Source organism: Fukomys damarensis, unplaced genomic scaffold, assembly GCF_012274545.1.
Source record: "Fukomys damarensis isolate Sample0158 unplaced genomic scaffold, DMR_v1.0_HiC HiC_scaffold_18, whole genome shotgun sequence".
NCBI classification, from domain to species: domain Eukaryota; kingdom Metazoa; phylum Chordata; class Mammalia; order Rodentia; family Bathyergidae; genus Fukomys; species Fukomys damarensis.
The window spans coordinates 14,224,981-14,244,716 of record NW_022900930.1 but is presented as its reverse complement, the minus strand read 5'-3'; the positions used below and the strand labels follow the sequence as shown (position 1 = coordinate 14,244,716).

Genomic DNA, 19,736 nt, shown 5'->3' with positions numbered 1-19,736 from the left:
TATCCGATTCACAGTTTGGACTTCCAGAGCATGATTATGTGAACCGTTTCCTTGGGCCTCTGGTAGTCATGCTGGGTGGTAATGGCAGGGAGCATGTGTTGAAGCAAACTGTTCTCCTCGTGAGACAATAAATAAAGATGGGGAATCCATGTTCCCACAATCCTCTTGGAGCATTCACCTCCACTGATCTACAAATCTCCACTCAGCCCCAGCCCAGGCCAACATTTTAATGTATGGACATTTGTACACATTCAACATCAAAATTAGAGAAATGCTTACTTTTATGATTTGGCTAAATCTTTTCATATAATTATATAATAGTCTCTATCAATAAATTACTATAAAATTTTCATCAAGCATTTTTCTATGGTACCAAATTAATATTTATGTGATATATCCTAAATAATTGGCCCTGATATTTCTTAATTTGTTCCTAGTTTCAGCATGTTAATATGATTTTTATGATATTAATACATGTGCCCATTAATAAATATGAGCCTTTAAATTGCCTCTTAAAATTTTTCATACGAAGGTATTGTATTTATATACGTATATATAATGAATATAGTTTTAATTAGTGTGTATTACATGAATTAGCATGATTTACTTTTGTATATTTGCATGCGCATAGAATATATGTCAGTCATGCTCAATTACCTCCTTTCCCTTTCTCACCTCTTTTCTGCTACCCTTACTCTTCTTTAACAGTCTCTATTCTAACTTCAAATTATTTCTATTATTTTTTATGAAAGAAAACACATGATATTTGACCTTGTGTGCCTGGCTCATTTCACTTGATATCTTGGTTTTCTGTTCGGTCCATTTTCCTGCAAATGACATAATTCATGCTTCCTTGTGGCTGAATAATAGTCTATCATGTACATACACTACATTTTTCTTCATTCTTCTGTAAATGGACATTTGGGCGATTTACATAGCATATTTATCCTGAATTTCATTGCAATGTACATGGCTATTCAGGTATCTCTGTGGTGTGTTGGCTTTAACCATTTTGGGAACATATCTGTGAGTGAATAGTTGTATCAAATGATAGATCCACTTGCAGGCTTTTGTAGAAATTGCCCAATGATTTTCACAATGACTCTAATTTACATTCTCACCAACTGTGTAGAAGAATTTGATGAAAGATATGATAGAATATTTGATAAATAATTAGACATTCTGAAGAAAAGGCAAACACATTTTGGAAATGAAAAGATCAATAAGTCAAACAAAAATAGAGTGGACATTCTCATCCGCAGACCAAGAAAACAGAATCCCAGGGCTTATGGATAAAGGTGATAAATCATTACATTTAGACAGCAATAAAGGAAAAATATAAGAAATAATGGAACTGTAGACATTTAAAACCCAAACACATATCACAAGAGAAGATGCTATTCAGATCATATTAGAGTTAAAATGTAAGGAGTTCAGAGAAAATAATTTTGGAAGCTGCAAGAAAAAAATGCCAAATCACTTATGAACTCAAACCTATTTGAAAACAACAGACTCCTCAGCAAAGTCTTTCAAGGACAAGGAGATATGATACAATGCATACTCAGTTCTGAAGGAAAAGAGCTGCCAATTTAGATTACTATATGCAGCCAGGCTACCCAACTGAATTGAAAAAGAAATACATATCCCTTTTCATGTAGACCTTGTCTGGATTTTGTTATGAATGTACCCTTAAATTCCTAGAGCATCATATTTATTATTTTCCAATTCTCTGGAAAAGCATCCAAAGGGAGTTTTATTTGGGGGCTGTTTGCAGAATTCTTAATAAAAGTTTGGGTCTTTTACTCTCTAGTGAGACATTATAATATGTATAGAAACACAGGTTCATATGTTTTTGCTTCATAACTTATGCTTCCTAGAATAAAATGAACACTTCATATTAAAATATTGCAGGACTGTTTAATCATTCTCTACTGAGAGATTTCAAGGCATTTCAGAAATGTGAAAGCCCAAATTTATTAGTAATGGTTACGGTTTGTGTTTAATGTCCCCCCAAAGCCTTATGTGGATGAGGTGGGACTTTCTTTTTCAGAGGAAACAATTTGGAATGTGTGAGGCTGGGGTTAAGGGTGTGTGATTACTACACCACTACATGTGAGTGACTAGTTTGGCACTGCCCTAATCCCAGTAGTCTGAATAAGATAAAAGGGGCAGAAAAATATAGTTAAATTCTCTTGTTACTTTTGTTGCCTTGTGTGCACCATGTTGTTTCTCCTCTGTGATGCTTGTCTGCCATCCCAGCCTTGGATCCAGCCAATTATGGACTGAAACCTCTACAAACTGTAAGCCAAATAAATCCCTTCCCTCCAACTTTGGCTGTTGGATATTTTGTCTTAGCAATGAAAGAAAAGTAACTAACAGCAATATCGGTAACGTGTGATGGATTATTTTTGTAGTTTATCATCTGTAAGACAGCGTGGTACTTCATCAGAGTACACAAGTACAATACATGTTGACATAAGGAGATTTGAACTTGACTGAAAACTATGAATGGTTACTGGTTATGAGTTCTGTAAAGTATTAATAGCTTACTCAGCTTGGATTTGCTTTTAACATAATATCCAAGTTTCTAGTGATCACTACTGGGAGTATGAGGAGTACACATTTTCCTAAATGTAGTTTCCACCAAAATACAGAAATTTTCATTCAATCAGAAAATAATTTATTTTCTAACACTGATCTCTCCTCACTCTGACTAAAATTTGTGACATTTGATTAACATTTCCCTTTTTCTTATACCTCTTCTTTACCTAGCTTCCAGTGACCACTTTTCTACTCTGTTTTATGAGATTGACTTTTAAAATATTTTACATATTAATGACATCAGTAATATTGTAATTCTGTGCCTGGTTTACTTTATTTGAGTTAATTTCTTCTAGTTCCATTCATGTTTATCAAAAATCATAAGAATTCCCTCATTGTGACATGTTTAGTATTATATTAATTCTTTTTTTCTTTTGAAAACCTTTAGAATTGGGTAAGATGATTTACAATGTAATAGTAAATATTCTATGACATTTTTAGATTATTAAAAGTTCTCAAATAAAAGTAAAGAGATTTTGAAATATTTTCTTTATAATAAATGTTAGCAACTTACCCTTGGTCTCGAATGAAGCGTATAGTGTTGTTTTCTCTTGTTTTGTTATTACCAAATTTGTAAAAAAAAATTGTGTTAAATTATTAACCAAAAAACTGTGCTAGGAAATAGAAATTTTAATACTTTACACACCAATTATGTAATAGAAAGATCATTGATTTATGCTTTTATTAATTTTTCATTCTTATTATTTCTTTCACTTATTGATCATCTACTATGTGTCAGAATCCATAGTGAGTACTGAGCACACGATTTTGAATAAGATAAAGTCCTTGACTTAGAGGATCTCGTAAATGACAGGGTCAGAGTTTAAAGCAAACTGCATCACAGTTATTATATATGTTATGGCAGTGATTCCAGCCCAAAGGAAGAAGAGCATCAAGGATTGCAAAGGAGTTTCATAGATAAAATTAATAATCTAATATAAAATCATCTCCTGAAGAATGAGTCCAGATTACCATCAAAGGGTGTGTGAAAGGTGCAGAATGGGCAAGCTGGAAAATGAAATAGAACCCTGAGAGCCTATAAACATTTCAAAATTTGCAAGATTTTAATTGCTATTGAAATGCAAATTGCCCAGAACTTTTAACCAATAAGTCCGTATAAGGAATATGGGCATGACTTGTAGAGACAACTAAATTCTTAAAGTTTTTTTTTTTTTTTTCTTTTGGTACCAGGGATCGAACTCGGGTCCTTGAACTTGCTGGGCAGGCCACCGAACCGCTGAGCTAAATCCCCGGCCCTCTTAAAGTATTTTAAATCAAATTTGTTTTTATAGAAAATAACTTGGCAGTAGAGTATTACTGGCAGAAAATAGAAATGATATCAAAGCTTTAGCAAGGAGTGCAGTAATAGGGACACCTCTCTTGCTTCTGATGTGGGTGTGTGGATACGGTTCTTTCAGAAATCAAAGGAATTTTTTTAAAAAAGGAAGACTAAAACATTTAAAGATAAGTCCCCTGAAATTTTTATCTTTACCAAAGTTTATTAATCATATCTGTAAGATACTGTGGTGAACAAGAACCCATTAGCATGGAACAAATGTATTGTTTTTTAGTGTTTTGGCCTTACAAGGAAGAAATATATACACTTAACATAAAATTCCAAACTATCCCTGATAGGTTTAAAATGAAGGTTGAAAGATCAAAAAGTGTAAATGTGCTCAGATAACGATGAGATGACATTCTTCATAAGAGGTGAGAAAAGTAATAAAACTGTCTCATAGATGAGTAGAAGAAAAGAGGACTGAGGTGTTGGTGGCATCTGATTACCAAAGTACTGATGTTTGGCAAAGCAGCATTCATGGAAATAATTCTAGAATATGTGTATAGGGGAGATATCGATTGGTTCGGTAAGTTTACTGGAGTACTGAATAGTTTTTTTTTTGTTTTTTAGTGGCACATTTTAGGTATACAGTACAGTTAATTCATCATTGGGATCTTGTACCTTTCCAGGGCATAGCTTGGTTCTTAATTTTTCCCCCTTCCCCTAGCCTCCCTTCACCCTCTCCGCCCTTCCCTATTTACAAAGAGTTTGTGTTCATTTTTTCCTTTTTCTCTTATTTTTTCTTTTCCCTTCTTACCTTTCCCCTACCCCTCCCTCTTCCCCTACACCTTGATATCTTCTTTCCTGTTACACAATATCAATTATACATTTGGATTTTTTTTTACACTTATAGTTTACCAGAGAATACTATTTAATTTTTATTTTCAGAAGTTAGCTGGGAGCAAGAACGCTATTTGTACTACTAAATCAATATAAATAAATTATATAGTACATGTTGAAACTTGTTGATGTTTCTTCATTTAAGGGCAATAATGATGCTTTTTTAACTTAGAAAAATATTTTTAATAAAGGAATAGAAGTGACTTTAATGAATTTTCCTATCATTATTCCATCCATACCTGAAAATAATTTATTTTCTGTTCATTTGTAGGACCAAATTCATTTCCACTTGTATTTGAGGAGTAATGATAAGATTTATAATATATGCATTTTCATATGTTGAAAAAGTCATATAATTGTAACTGTTAAAAATAGGTCACTCAGGGATAGTATCATTTAGAACTTTCCTTTCACGCAAGAACCAGAGGGTTTAACATCTTGTCAGAACACACAAACAAACAAATTACAGGAGACTTGGAGATAGAGTGATAGGGTTCACAGTCTAATCTGTGCCTTGACCATGTTAAATTTAAAGGAAATAGTATAAATGAGTGGGTTGGGGGATGCAGACTTCCTAAACCAGTTGAGTACATCCACTAACTAATGCAGGTTCAAATGTGAAGATAATGAACAAATAGGAATCTTCCTGCCCCTCAGGTCTTGATAAATATGCCCTAGTCTTCATGCTTATTTTAGATTTGAAATTTACCATACTGCCTAAAGTTCTTGTGAATTGCCACGAGAGAGGGGCTGGGAGGAAAAATTGTGATGATCGTCCTAACTTCTACTGCCACGTGGGTTCTGAATTTCTCCCGTAAAAGATTCTGTGTGGCACCACGCTGATATATATGTGAAAGTGATTTCCTTCGCTCCCATTACCATGCACAGTCATAAATATTTATGATCCTGATTCATTTCATTGAAATAGTAAAGGCTACTAATTTTCATCTTAAAAAAGTACAAATACAACCTTTTTAAAATCAAATTTTCAGGTTATTTAGCCTTTCTTCCAATGAGAAATAGCTTTATTCCCCATTAGAGATTTTTAAGCATAGCAACCTAGTTAATGTGTTCAATTATTTATAAATATAAAGTAGAATCACAATCTGTATCTCTTTTTTTCAGTATAGTACAGAAGAATATGTCACTGTACAATAACAATGAAAACAATAATTTAGTCCAAACCAGTGAGCCGAACTCCATGCCCTTCCATAGCTTGCCATGTGAGAATTTTTGCCACATTCTTTTACTGAAGAGGGGATGGATCAGATCTGTAGTCTGTAGAAAATGAATTTATTTGAATTGTTATATTTTATTTTAATAATCAAATCCTTTTAATATATATCCCACAGATAGTGCACCCTTAGACTATGAATGATTTGAGGTTTATCTGAAATTTCAAGTTGCTTCATTGTCCTATGTTTTTATTTGTCGAACTTGGCAAGCCTAGTAGTATATTTTCAAAAATTCCTAATTCGTGGAAAATTTTTGACTTTTAATTTTGTTCTGCTGTTAAAGTACATATCTATTTCATGTTGTTTTCTCCACCCTTTAAGAATATCTTTAAGGATTATCAATTTGGTCTCAATATGGAGAGTGAGAGTAAGTTTTCATTGCCTAGAATCCTGTATTTAGTTAGTTATTTATGGTAATTCAGTTGAGCCTCAAAGGAGATGATATTATAGCCTTAATTCTTCCAGAATTTTAAAAAATTATTCATATTTCCAATATTAAACCTTATAATTATGACCTCAATAACTTCTTAGTCTTCACTCAAATGTTAAACTTTTGAGGACATTCTAGTTTCTTTCTCATCAATATATTTTTCCCTAAATCAGGATGTGTGACAGTCTGTTTGAAAATGTTGTCACTGTTCATTCATTATGTTATAATCACCTTGTCTGGGAAATTATCATAATCATATGGTGGTGGAAACTAGTTTATAAACTTTGCACATGGATGACTATTGTATACGGATATTATATTTTATATTAAAATCTTAAAGTCTTTCTCTTTGAGATATGCAGTTTTATATATTAGACAATACTTTCAAATGTCACCCCAAGCATAATCACAGAATTAGAGCTTTTCCTAATTTTCCACTTATTTAAATAAATTATCTAACACAAATGTGAATAGGGCAGAAACCTTAAAAAATAATGGTTCTGAATTTGTTAAAATAATTTTTAAAAATGCACTATATGCTATGCAGAGCTTCTTAGGAAAAAAAAATACTAAAACCCAGTAAAAGGTCAACAAAAGCCCATAGCTTTTAGGATATAAAATGAAATCTGCAACCAAAAGGATTGACTGAAACAGAACTTTATAATTTTCCTCTCGGAAGCATAATATAGATAAAATCATGGCACACTCTTTGAAAGAAAGATCTCTCCCTCTTCCATTTGAGAGTAAGTTTTGTGCTGTTTTATTTTCTTTATGTCCATAATTTTTAAAAAACATTTTGTTAGAACACATTTGCAATGCATTCATTGAATCAATTGGTGGAAATATTGTGCTATATTATTCAAATGAATCATCAGGTGATTATAATATTTTTAATTGAGTTTATTGGTACACAGTACAGTTTTTAGGTATACAGTACAATTACATTCGTTATTGGGATCTCTTGTACCTTTACATGACAGGTCTTGGTTCTCTTTTTATAATGTGTTTTTTTGTGTGTGTAGCCAGTTATTTTTAAGAAATTTGAAATGTGGGCTGTGACCTCCAACCAGCAATTTCATGATTCCTTATTGAATTAATATAGTTTATATGTTCCTTTTTATTAAACAGTACTAGATTTGTTTTGTAGGTTTAAATTTGTAGTTCTAGATTTCATTTGATTATTAAAATAGTATGGAAGTCAGTTTTGGAAAAGGCATAACGTTTATACAAGAAGATATTTCAGGAAGATTAAATAAAACTGAAAACAGTTTAATCTAAAGGAAATGATCTAAGACATTTTTAGAAATTATTTTAAAAAGGTTTGTCCACTATAGTATTTTTTAAAAGAAAATTTATCCACTTCATTTTTAAGGAGAAAAACATTTTCTGGTTTTTCTCAGTTAAATTACAGACAGCTTCTAGGAGTCTGGAAAACCCAATGGAGTCAGTTGGCCAAAGTTTAAACTCATTGTCATTCAACTGACAAGGAAGATGCTAGAGTGCAGGACCTCTTCCGACGGCTATGACCCCATATGAATTCAGCTGCAATGAAACGAACTGAGGTTGTTCATAGATTGAGACAAACTCCGGGGAGGTCAACGTGATGTGACACGTTCTCTGCTGTTTGCTGATCACTAAGAAGCTATGTATGAGAGGATTGCTAAGCACCACATGAGACCTACCTTTAAGTAACTGGTAATATGCTGCACTGGAACTCACACTCCACATTTTCATTTATGCTTTGCTCTTTGCAGTATGGCAGAAGTCAATCTTGTGACCTTTCCCTCCCTCAGATTCACCTAACTGGAAAATAAGCAGGGAAAGTAAAGAGATCTTTGTTGTTTGATCAGAAAGTGGAAGCTCTGATCCAATCTGAAATAACAATGTAATTTTCAAAGCAATTAGCAGTGACTTAGCAGTGAAGATTTATTGTCTTTAGCTCCTTACTACTTTTACTCTTCTTCCAGTGTTTCTCTCTTATTTTTTATACTCCCGTTTCCAGTCTACCCATTTTGGGAAGAATGTTTGATGCATAAATAGAGAAATGCTCACCATTTTGTCTCTGGACTTGCTTATCCTCATTGCTGTGTTCACGCTGCCTGCAGGCACCGAGGGAGCGGTATTTGGGCACTCTGTGGAGACACCTCACATCAGAGCAGAACCCTCCCAAGACCTCAGGTAAGTTCTCCCTCCTTTCCCCCTGCCATATTATATTATTGTAATATTATAAGTTATACTATTTTATATATTATATTTTATATTATTATGTTATATATTATATTATATATATGAACATCTTCTTTATCCAGTCTCCAGTTGATGGGAAATTGGGTTTTTTCCATGTTTTAGCTGTTAAAATATACCGTTTTTAAGCTTCATCTGATGAGGAAAACTGTTTCATTCCTCCAAATTTTGAAAGTAACACAATGACCACATAGAATCTGCTAAATACTTTGATTTAATTAAAAAGTCTTTGTTTATAAATAATAACCTAGACACATATCATTCAAACTTTTAGCTAAAGGTTAAAAAGTGTCATCTTAGAAATGATTTGTGTGTACTAGAAATATTAGATTAATGATTCACAGACCTGTGTTGGTTTATACTAAGATTTCCTAAAGGACTCAATTTCTCCCGATTTAAGAAACAGATTCAACAAGCTGATGAACAAACAGTACCAGGAAATTGAGCTTCATTGTATGATCCGAACACATTTTAAATAAGGGCAAAATAATAAATATTTACTCTATGTAAAGTCCTGAGGTATTTAAGAGTGTGGATGAGTGTATACAAATAGCATCTCATAATGTGCTAAAATATTGATTTATAGCCCTTTTCTTAGGAATTTAGAATCTTTTGTGCATTTAGTTTATTATATTACTCCTAACAAGGTCATAAACTACAATAGAATAAGAGCCACAAGTTCTTTGCATATCCTTAGTGCTATAGCAGCCAAAATGATATCTCATAAATAATAATTTCATAACTATTTATTAATTTTGACTACTAATCAGAAAATTTTATAATGAAAAAGATAACAGGGGTAGGGATTTAGCTCAATGGTGCTGCTGCCTGCCTCACAAGTGTAAGGACCCGAGTTCGATCCCTGGTACAAAAGAAAAAGAAAGAAAGAAAAACAAAAGAAATGTGATATAGCGAATGTGGCAGCTAGAGGAAATGCGGATAACACTGATACCAACCATTTTACAACTGATCTCATGAAGAAATCAGATAAAGTAAAACCAGTGAGGCCTGATCTTACTCATACCTCGAATAAAGAATAAGTTAAACTCACAGAAATTAAGAGCATAATGGTGCTGAAAAGAGGCTGGGGATGTGGTGAGGGAGGCAAGGTGGAATCTGTTCAGGTTACAAATTTTTGAGGAAATAGATAAAATAAATTCAAACATCATGCAGTGCACACATTTAGTAAAACTTTAAATGGTACCCCATACGTATGTATAGTTTTTATGTTTCACTTGTAAATTAAACACTGAATTTAAAAATGAAAACAATAAATTACAATTAAATTTAATATATGTTTAAATGTACCAATGCATTCCAAAAGAGTTGAAACTTTTTAATTCCTAAAAAAATCACTTCTATCATTTTAGTAATTTTATTTTTTGACTAATAAAATCTATTATTAAAAGAGGAAGGAGAACTAAATGCTACTTTAATAATCTGGCTGACATATCTCAAAATTCACAAGTATGATTGTGAATTAAATTATACTTAATTTGAATTATAGTTAGTATAGTAATGTTTCTGGATTTTATTTTGAAATCATCCATCCATTATTTAAACACATTAAGCTAAGCTAAGCTTACTCTTCAGTGCTAAAAGCATATTTAGAAGCCCCAAGGTGAGTGATACTAATCTAAATTCTGAAACTGAAATAAAGACAAAACACAGTAATGACTGGGATATTTAATTATTCATTTGTGTACCAAAAATTAAAGCAGAATGCCTGAGAAAATCTTTACAAGCCTGCTCACAAGTTTCCTTTCAGGGCAAGAGAAGTACTCTTGAGTTGGCATCTGAAACTAATCAACAAAATGAGATGAACTGACAAAAGGAAATAAAATAGTTGTTTGGGGAGTAAGAAGTTATGTTGTCTTCAGTTCTTTCGTTATTAAGAAAAAAAAGACTAGGAAAGACTACTTTAGATGTTTTTAGTACAGTATAATGAATACTTTTTGTAGAAATATGGATTTGTATCATTTACTTCAAAATATTTTTCATCATCCAATATGCACCAAGTTCTGTACTAGGTTTCATGTGCACTTGTGGTTTTTCTTTGATTTATTACAAACTGTGATGCTGTTTTAATAGCAGGAATGCATATTTTTAAAGGCCAAGAAAATACATACTAGGTAATTGGTGAGGATAGGATAGTATATTTTCCTGAAATTGTACAAGTATTAAAACTATTTTCATTTTAAATTAATATATAATTAAATTATTGTTGTTCAGAGTTTCTTCATCCTATGGTGAAAAGGATGAAGGCCACTTGGTGGTTCTCATTGTCCGAAGACAGTTTAGATATGACATCTATTATTTGTTCCAAAAATAAAAAATAAATCTTGACTTGGAATCAGCAAAATGAAATAATTTAATATTTAATGACATGATTGGCATTTTTGTCATTCTCATTCTCACACAAATACAATTGAAAACTGAAGTGCTAAGGTTTGCAGAATTCAACTTAATCTCTGGAAACCTGTAGCTCTAATTTACATCAATTCTGTATTCAAACAAAATCTACCATACTTTAAACAGTAAGTATTTTTCCTGGTTCACTTTTCCAGGAAAGAGGTAAACTACTATCCTGCTATTTTTTGCTCCTTGAAAAAAAAAATTATCTACCTATCAACTGTCTACCTATATATCTAAAGTAGTACATTTTATTTTATTTTATTTTATTTTATTTCCTTTCTTTTCCTTCTTTCAGAATCTCCCTTCCCCTTTTTTTTTCTTTCCTCCCTTTTTTGCTTCCTTCTGGTATGTATTTGCAAATTTATTTAGAGTTATAAGTGAGTGAGTATTATAAGAAGCTTACACTAGCTTGAAGTCTTGGGAACATTGAGCATTTGTTGATCAAGAGATTTGGTTGATCTAATTTAAAGGAACAAATTGCAATGGAGGTGTAGAACAAAAACTAATAGGATTTATAACTGAAGAAAGCGCACAATAATCTGGGAATGATGAGACAGTAAGATTTCTGCTATGTTTCAGTGGCAGTTTGCATTGGTTATTTTTTTTAATATACTTTTCTCTTTAGTTCTATATTCCATCATTAAAACTGCAAATTACTCTACATCTTTAGCAGTATTAAATATTTAGCTAAAATGAACTACACAATACTTACATCTGAAAAATACTTACATTCTATTTAGTAATTACATTGCAGCTTTTGAAGAATGGATTCCCTTCGCAGAATATTGAGAGGCTTCTGCAGGAGCAGGCCACTACGTTTTTAAATTTAATCACTGTATGATATCTTAAACAAAAACTTTCACTGAGATTCTACGATAACTTGAGAAAGACAAAGTACATAGGAAAAACAACTCTATTTTATACTACTGTGATTTGTAAAATATTTGTACAGATGTTTATCCTTAATTACATTATCACATAACAGAAAAGATTAAAAAAAATCCCTGAAAAATGCAGAGGCACACCCATGCCCTTCACACACTGCCTGTGCACAAATACGATGGCCTTGGTAAATATATTCTGTAACCATTGGTTGGTTGGTTGGTTGGTTTGGTGCCAGGGATCTAACTCAGGCCTTGTGCTTACAAGGCAGGTGGCAGAACCACTGAGCTAAATCCCGAGTCCCTTCTGTAACCACTGGTATTTTTAACCTTTTTGGTCTTCTGACATCTGTATCATTTATTAATCAGTGATATATTCATCAAAAAGAGGGTAAAGTCTTTCTCACAATAAGATATTTGCCTTATTTATTCTGCAAAGCAACTTCGTATAAATTTGCATGTATAAATTAATATATAAATAAATTTCATGACCACATATATTCTATATGCATTTTCCTTTCTGACGTTTGGCTTTCCATTTGCCTTCAAAGATTTCCTTTTTCTCTAATTGGATGTTTTTTGTTCTTCTAATTTTTTACTTTGCATTGTAAGTTATTTCTTAACATTTTTCCTTTGAAAAAGATAAAATTAGAGATTGCATTCTGAACTTTCTTCTAATATTTAATGAAAATCAGTTTCTCATCTATGCATTAGTTTTAGTATTTTCAGTAGATAAATCTAGAAGTTGTTTTGGGAACGTGTTAAAAGCTAATTTTATTTTCTTCAATACAGCTAGTCAATTTATTAAATATTATTTTTGGTATCCTAGTAATTTCTACCCTGAGATAAATTTTAAATTGGTCAGATATTAATTTCTCATAAATATTTTCATCAGTTTAAGATAGTATTGTGTTCCAATAACCAATTTTTAGATTTATGATTGAAAAATATTAATTAAAAGTATTAACTTTATGCAAAGCATTTATTTATTTATTTATTTTTAATTTTCTTTTTTGGTACCAGGGATCAAACTCAGGACCTTGCACTTGCAAGGCAGGTGGCAGCACCACTCAGCTAAACCAATGTACTTTTTAAAAACAATTCCTACTTTATCTCACTAAAAAAAAAAAAAAAGAATAAATCTGCATATACCTAATTCCTCCAAGATGTGATTGTCAATATTCAAGGTATACATGCAGTTTCTTTTCATTTAAAAAAATCTGTGCAAAAATATACATGAAGTTAACATGTACATATGCTGCGTTTTGACAAATACGTACGCTTGTGTAACCCAGATAGCTTTCAATATATAAATCTTTCTTTTCCTTTACGAATATTTCTTCATGCTTCTACCTATTGAATTTTCACACCACTCATGGGAAAAGACCTCCATTATGTTAAAAAGAAACTATGGATGAAACTCATTTAGCTGTAAATATTAATACCATATAACATAGACTCTTCTTTGTAAGGTTTCATTCATCCTACATAATTCTGAATATACCAGAATTTCTCAAAATGGCTATTTCATTTTACCTACTTCTTCATTAAAATTAGATGAAAGTTTCTTCTTCAATACTGTCAACAATAGCAGGGCATGGTGACACATGCCTGTAATCCCAGCACTTGGGAGGCTAAGGCAGGAGGATCACTGTGAGTTTGAGACCTGCCCGGGATACATAGTGAGTTCCAGGTCAGTCTCAGCTACATAGTGAGACCCTGTCTCAAACAACAACAACAAAAACAAATACTGTCAACAATATTTGGTATTAGCAAAATGATTAAAGTCAAGCCATTCTGACACTTACTGGAGCCACATTCTGGTTTTAATTTGTCATTACCTAGTGATTAAGTTTACTACTCAATTTTTCATGAAAACATTAACAAACTCTATTTTCTTCAGTGGAATATTTGGTCAAATATTTTATTTTTATGTTAAATTAGAAGATTATCTATCCCTACATCAGCCCATATGTGTTTGTGTGTATTATTTTCTGATGCATATATTCTAGATTCATTTCCTCAAAGGTGGTTTTGAAAGGCACTTTTTGACTGTGAAGGTATTTGACTTATATTTTTGAATATTTACTTGTTATTACTTTTTGTGGCTGTATTACTGACTTTCATGTCACAAAGTTTTCCTTTCAAAGCTTTACATGTTTAATTTTTACCTGTGATGCTGGTTCTTGGCAGAGATCAAAGGTCATTTTTTCCACATAGATGTCTGTTATTCTGTCATCATTTTTTATAACACCTTGCTTTTCTTATTAGATCACTTTATTGTCCTTGGCCAAAAGCAGATGACCACACAAGGAAAGGACATTTATGGAAGCTATTTTATCCCATTGCTTGATTTATTTTCCTTATACCATTCCAGAACTATCTTGATTACTACAGCTATGTAGTAAATTTTTAAGTTCTCTAATATTGTTCTTTTTCAAAATTGTTCTGTCTGTTCTGGAGTCATTGGCCTGGATACATAATCCTGAGGAAATAACCCAAACACTCTAATATTCAGATACTTTGTAGGTAAAGTGTGAATAATTAGAGTGCCCACTTCATGTTAGGTAGGATATGTAAGAGTAATCCACACATTTTTAAGCATAGAGTATTTTCCATTATTAATATTAGCTTTTATTGCATTATTACAACTCTACGGCTAACTAATAATGAAGTGCTAATCTAGTGATGTTTTGTCATGAAGACAATATTCTATTTTTATAATGCTTTGCAATTATGGTTTTATTTATTAGGTAATTGTGTTCCAGAGTTTAACTGGATTTAAAATTTGAAGTAGAATTATGTGTAATTTCTTATTCAAATTTCCACTTTAATTCTCTCATTATGTTGATATAATTCTTGCACATAGTAATTAAGATTCAGTGAGTTTATACCTCGATTTCCCAGGCTGATTCTTAGGAATAATTTGCATGTATTTATAGTATGCTGCCACACTTACAATCCAGAGAACAGTTTTCTAATATCCTGCAATTTATATTTTAGTTTCCAGAATCACATAGCTATAATAAAAGTCTGATAAAATATAATTTGTAAAATAGTCCATGAAATATATAATCACATAATCATTAACTAATTTTGATAAGCTGACATCGCTAGTAATATGTGATGCTTCCTCGCTGTTTTTTTCAGATCATTTAAACTTCGTGTCTGCAGCTATTTGTTTAATAATGTCCTTTGGAAATGTAATATAATCATAGGAACATCTAATTTTAGTGTTTTTTGAAGAAGTAATGAAACTGCTGTGGTTACAGGCAAAGAGTAGTTTCTTAGAATATATGGAGTTAACCCTCTTGGAGTTTACACAGAGGCACAGGATAAAATTTGTACAGTATTTATGAGAAGAAGTGTCTTTTTACTCTATTCAGTTTGTGGATAGAGACAGTGCACAGCTCCAGGTAATTAAGTGTGTAAACATGCAATTACACATATCGACCCTGAATGATTCAGATACGATGCAGCTGCAAGTGTTTGCAGTGAAACTTTGCTATTCATAATAGTGTACAGTTTCAAGATTTTAAGGTCCCCTTATATATTGTTGTCCCGTTAGGATTTTTGCCCACAATAACTAGTTTGTTTTTGCTAAGCAAGAAAAGATAAAATAGTTCACAAGCCTGCTTTAAGTTTTATGGCCGTAAAAATGTATTTGACTCAGCAACATATTTATTTGTTAGTAGAAAGTACAAGCCCTCTAAATATTTTCTATACTCTTTAATTGAACACTCCCTAAACAATTTTAGATTCTTAGTGCCTATTACTTGCCTGAACACTGGATATTATTCGAAACCCCTAAATCAGTAACAAACACAATTTTGCTTAATCATTGGTACTTTTAATTTTATTAAGACTTGCAATGAATTCAGTTAGAACTTCCAAGTCTTTAATTACTGAAGCATTTGAGGAAATTGGGAATATGTAAAAGTGCAGTTACTTTGCTAATACTGTTTTGTATTTTGTGATGCATAAATATGTGTGTTGAAAGCAAAATAATTAGTTTCAAAAAGAAGTGAAGATATTCTTATAAAATCTAATTTAAATGTTTGGTATTCACCTACCACATAAAAACTGTAGCACGTAGGGAAATTTTTAGATCAATTTTGATTTTGCTCCAAATCCGCTCTATCCAGTGGATTGAGAAAACTTTTTCTTAATATGTGGGAAATAACAACAGATTCTCATTTATCTCATTTTCCTTCTGATGTTTTCTTAATGTGCAGAGTCATTACATCAAATGGGCATGGGTGTTTTTCAATTCAAAATGTGCATGAAGTTAGGAAAATCAGTAGATTTCTATTGGTTTCTCTGTCTTCCATCACTGGGGCCAACAGATTCCACTCAGTGAATCGAAAAACATGGAGGAGTACAAAGAAATAGGACTGAGGAAGATGTGCCATTAACAGATCGATGTTTTTTCTTGCTACATACTTACTGCCTTTAATTTTTATAACAAAGTCCTTTATAAACATCATAATTCTCAATTTGGAGGAGAAACTCTGGTTTGTTGATGCTAGCTAACATTCTTGAGCCTGGCTTTAATTAGCTACTAATATTTACTGTCTTTTTAACAGATATCCTCTGAATGTGGTAAATGTGCTTTATGCTGTGGTCACGCTGGCACTGAATACCTGCAGTCTAGAATAATTATGGATAAAATGAATACTTTCCGATTAAATCATTAATAGAGAAGAAAATGGAAAGACCCAGAAACCCAGATATACTTATTATATTTAATGTTCCAGTACCAAATATCACGCAATGTAAAACTTTTGCATATTTGATAGACACATTTAATCATCAAATATATGAGTAATGACCTCAAACTTTCATTGGAAACAAGGTGAACCACATCAATGACTGGATAAATAAGTGTGCTTTTCCTTCCATTATAAGCTCAACAAATTGTGTTTTCTTTAATATTAGATTCATAATCTGTTTTAGCAGAGCAATTCATTTTAAATTCTCACTCACTAGTGAGTGAATGGCTCAAACATATCCAAATGTTTAAAGATATAAATGTAACTACAGCTAATAGCACCAAATAGAAATACCAAGGACCACAGACACACCTATCACGGTAGTGTATGTTGGAGAGTGTACAGGGGACACCACATATAAAATACATATTTCAGCATTCAGATATTGAAATTTGGATACTGTATTTTTTTGTGTGGTAGGACTGAATGATTTTTTTCAGTATTTCAAATGTTGTATGAAAAATGTAAGTGTTTTTGTTTAAACCAAGAGCAAAACATAGACATTAAAAAATAAAAAAGCAGATATGGAATCCCTGACCTCTACAGGGGTTGCATGAAGATGTCATATGGCTCCTGAAGATGAAAGTTTCATGTATCTTGAGGCCTGAAACAAATCAGGTGAAAGCTTTGCAATCGCTTCTAAAGCCGACTCAGCTCTTTCCGTATCACTTTCAACCCTTTATTTTTGACTTCTCTACTGAGGAGCTGAACTTCAGAAATCCTTCTGATGGGGTTCTTCCTGCAAAACAACGCGGATCTCTTGCCTCAAAGGAGGCCAGTTCCTCTGAATTACGGTGAATGTGAGCTTGATGGGCCTAATGGCTGAAGGAAACAAGGCACTTGCATCTCCAGAACAGAAGTTTTATCCCCCCACCCTCCCAAAAAGCACATAGTATACATTGGCTTTTCTCTAACATTTTTATCACTGCATTCTAGTCTCTGTATACCATCCCCCACTTGATTTTTCTTTCTCAGACTAATGTCATTCTGTGGATAGTGCACTTGACAAAGATAGGTCATTTGATGCACAAAATATGCTATTTATTTTAATTAATTTCTAGAAGCGTAAAAAGTACTTTGAGATTTTTCTACTTTATAAAATTTGACTCCACACTTTTGGAAGTTTGAAATATGAATGACTTTCATTAAAGTTTTCATCTTTGCAATCCTAGGACTGTTTATTAAGGAGTGTGTGCATCCTAAATTATGCCAATTTATTTATTAAGATTCCATCATTAATATTGATAATAGATAAAATATTTAAACATGTAAGCTTATTTTGACCTACTTTTTGTGAACATTATAAAGGGAAACAACATAAGAAATTTAAATAAATCATTATACAAATTACAGTAAATAATTGATGTGAACAAATTAGGATTTTTATGGCAAGCCAAAATAAATAGAGCAGTAAATATTCTAAAACTCATTTAGGTTGAAATTATGCTTGAAATGCCAAAGGTTTTTATTTATGCCTGCTTATGGTTTGTTTGGCTCGTTATTTTCAGTTGAATAATATTGTCTTTAGTTCATTATAATTTTTTCCTTACTGTTAATGATTCTATTCGTTTCCTCTTAGGCTTGAATCGCCGACCAGGTCCTTGATAATGGAAGCTCCTCGTGGAATCCAGGTGAGCGCTGCTGCAGGTGACTTGAAGGCTACCTGCCGAAAGGAACTACACCTACAGTCTACAGAGGGTGAGGTGAGTCTTCAAGAAGGGGGTTGTCCTGGACTTCTGAGTGTGTCACCTTTGAGGTTATAGGCAAAAGATTACAGATGGGACACACAGAACTGCTTTGTGAGAAAGTTGAAAACATGGCGATATTAATATTTCTTTAATATGGAACTTGAAAGGCCTTTGTATTTTCCACTGAAATACATACACAAAGTAGTTTTAAGTGGAGCACCTATATTCTCTTAGTTTCCAAATAGGCAAATAAATATAATACTATCAAGATAATATCAAAAATTAAGATGTTCTTTGTTTCTTCTCTTTCAGTCCTCAAAAAGTTCTTGCAAAGTTTGATCAACAGATACTAATTTATTGTATATAGAAGCAGAAAGTTTTACTGTACTATTGCATAGTGTAGCAACTATAGATTACATTGCGCCACATTTCCAAAAGCTAGGAGAAAGGATTTTGAAAGTTTTCACTGTAAAGAACTGGTAAATGTTTGAAGAGATAAGTATATTTAATCTGATTTAAGCATTAATCAATTAGTATTTTTAGTGAATATTATATAATATACCATTAACATGTAGACTGTCTATTCTCTGTCTCAGATTACAACAAAATCAAAGTAAAAAACAAAAATCTTCATCTAAAAAGTACCTTAGAGCTTGGCTTTTTGGTTTGTTTCTGTACGAATGCTAACTTGATTTTTCTAATAAGAAAACTAAGATTTATTTTAGTATTTGTTTTAATTTTTCATTTCCTAGAAAGTTATATACATGCAAGCATTTTCTTGCATCAAATAACCCTTGCATGTGTCTTCCCACTATTCCACTATGATGTCATAAGACACATATATTTATTGATATTATTTCTTTTATGTATTTTGATTTTGTTTCTACATGTTTATATTTTTGTCAATGCTATCTCTTCAGATATGATCTCTCATCCATTCTCTTTATGGCCTTTTCTTGAAACTCTGAAGAATTTACATCTTTATTCTCTCACCAAATCCTGGAGCATCTCTTTCTTAGTTTCTTTCTCTATCCATCATACTATTTTTGGACTTCATTCATGTTTACATTTTCAAGATTATTTTCTGTATCTAATTTTTTTATTTAATCCATATGTCTTTCTTTTAATTGTATGTAGGGTTCTTATCTGTTCCTTTTCAAATCTGATTGGACATTTTAGAGGTTATTCTTTTGCTTTGGGGGCATTTTGCTTATTTATATTTAATTCTACTTTAAGTATTTTATACCCTTTTGTTTTGTTTGGTTTTGTTTTTTTTTTTTTTTTTTTTTTG

At 32.0% G+C, this 19,736-nt stretch overlaps 1 protein-coding gene and 1 long non-coding RNA gene across 3 annotated transcripts in view; one reads left to right on the top strand and one right to left on the bottom strand.

Annotated features, from left to right (window-relative positions):
- Sgcz (sarcoglycan zeta) overlaps positions 1-19,736 on the top strand; it is an 871,344-nt gene that overhangs the window by 845,753 nt on the left and 5,855 nt on the right. For both annotated transcript variants that reach the window (XM_033765395.1, XM_033765394.1), the window contains 2 exons: positions 8,551-8,623; positions 18,337-18,460. In XM_033765395.1, coding sequence (XP_033621286.1) covers positions 8,551-8,623; positions 18,337-18,460 — 197 coding nt within the window. The remainder of the gene's footprint in view (positions 1-8,550; positions 8,624-18,336; positions 18,461-19,736) is intronic.
- LOC104860486 overlaps positions 5,954-19,736 on the bottom strand; it is a 17,037-nt gene continuing 3,254 nt past the window's right edge. The window contains exons 3-5 of the long non-coding RNA XR_779708.2: positions 8,498-8,577; positions 8,128-8,248; positions 5,954-6,058 (exon numbers count right to left, since the gene is read on the bottom strand). This is a non-coding gene — a long non-coding RNA (uncharacterized LOC104860486). The remainder of the gene's footprint in view (positions 6,059-8,127; positions 8,249-8,497; positions 8,578-19,736) is intronic.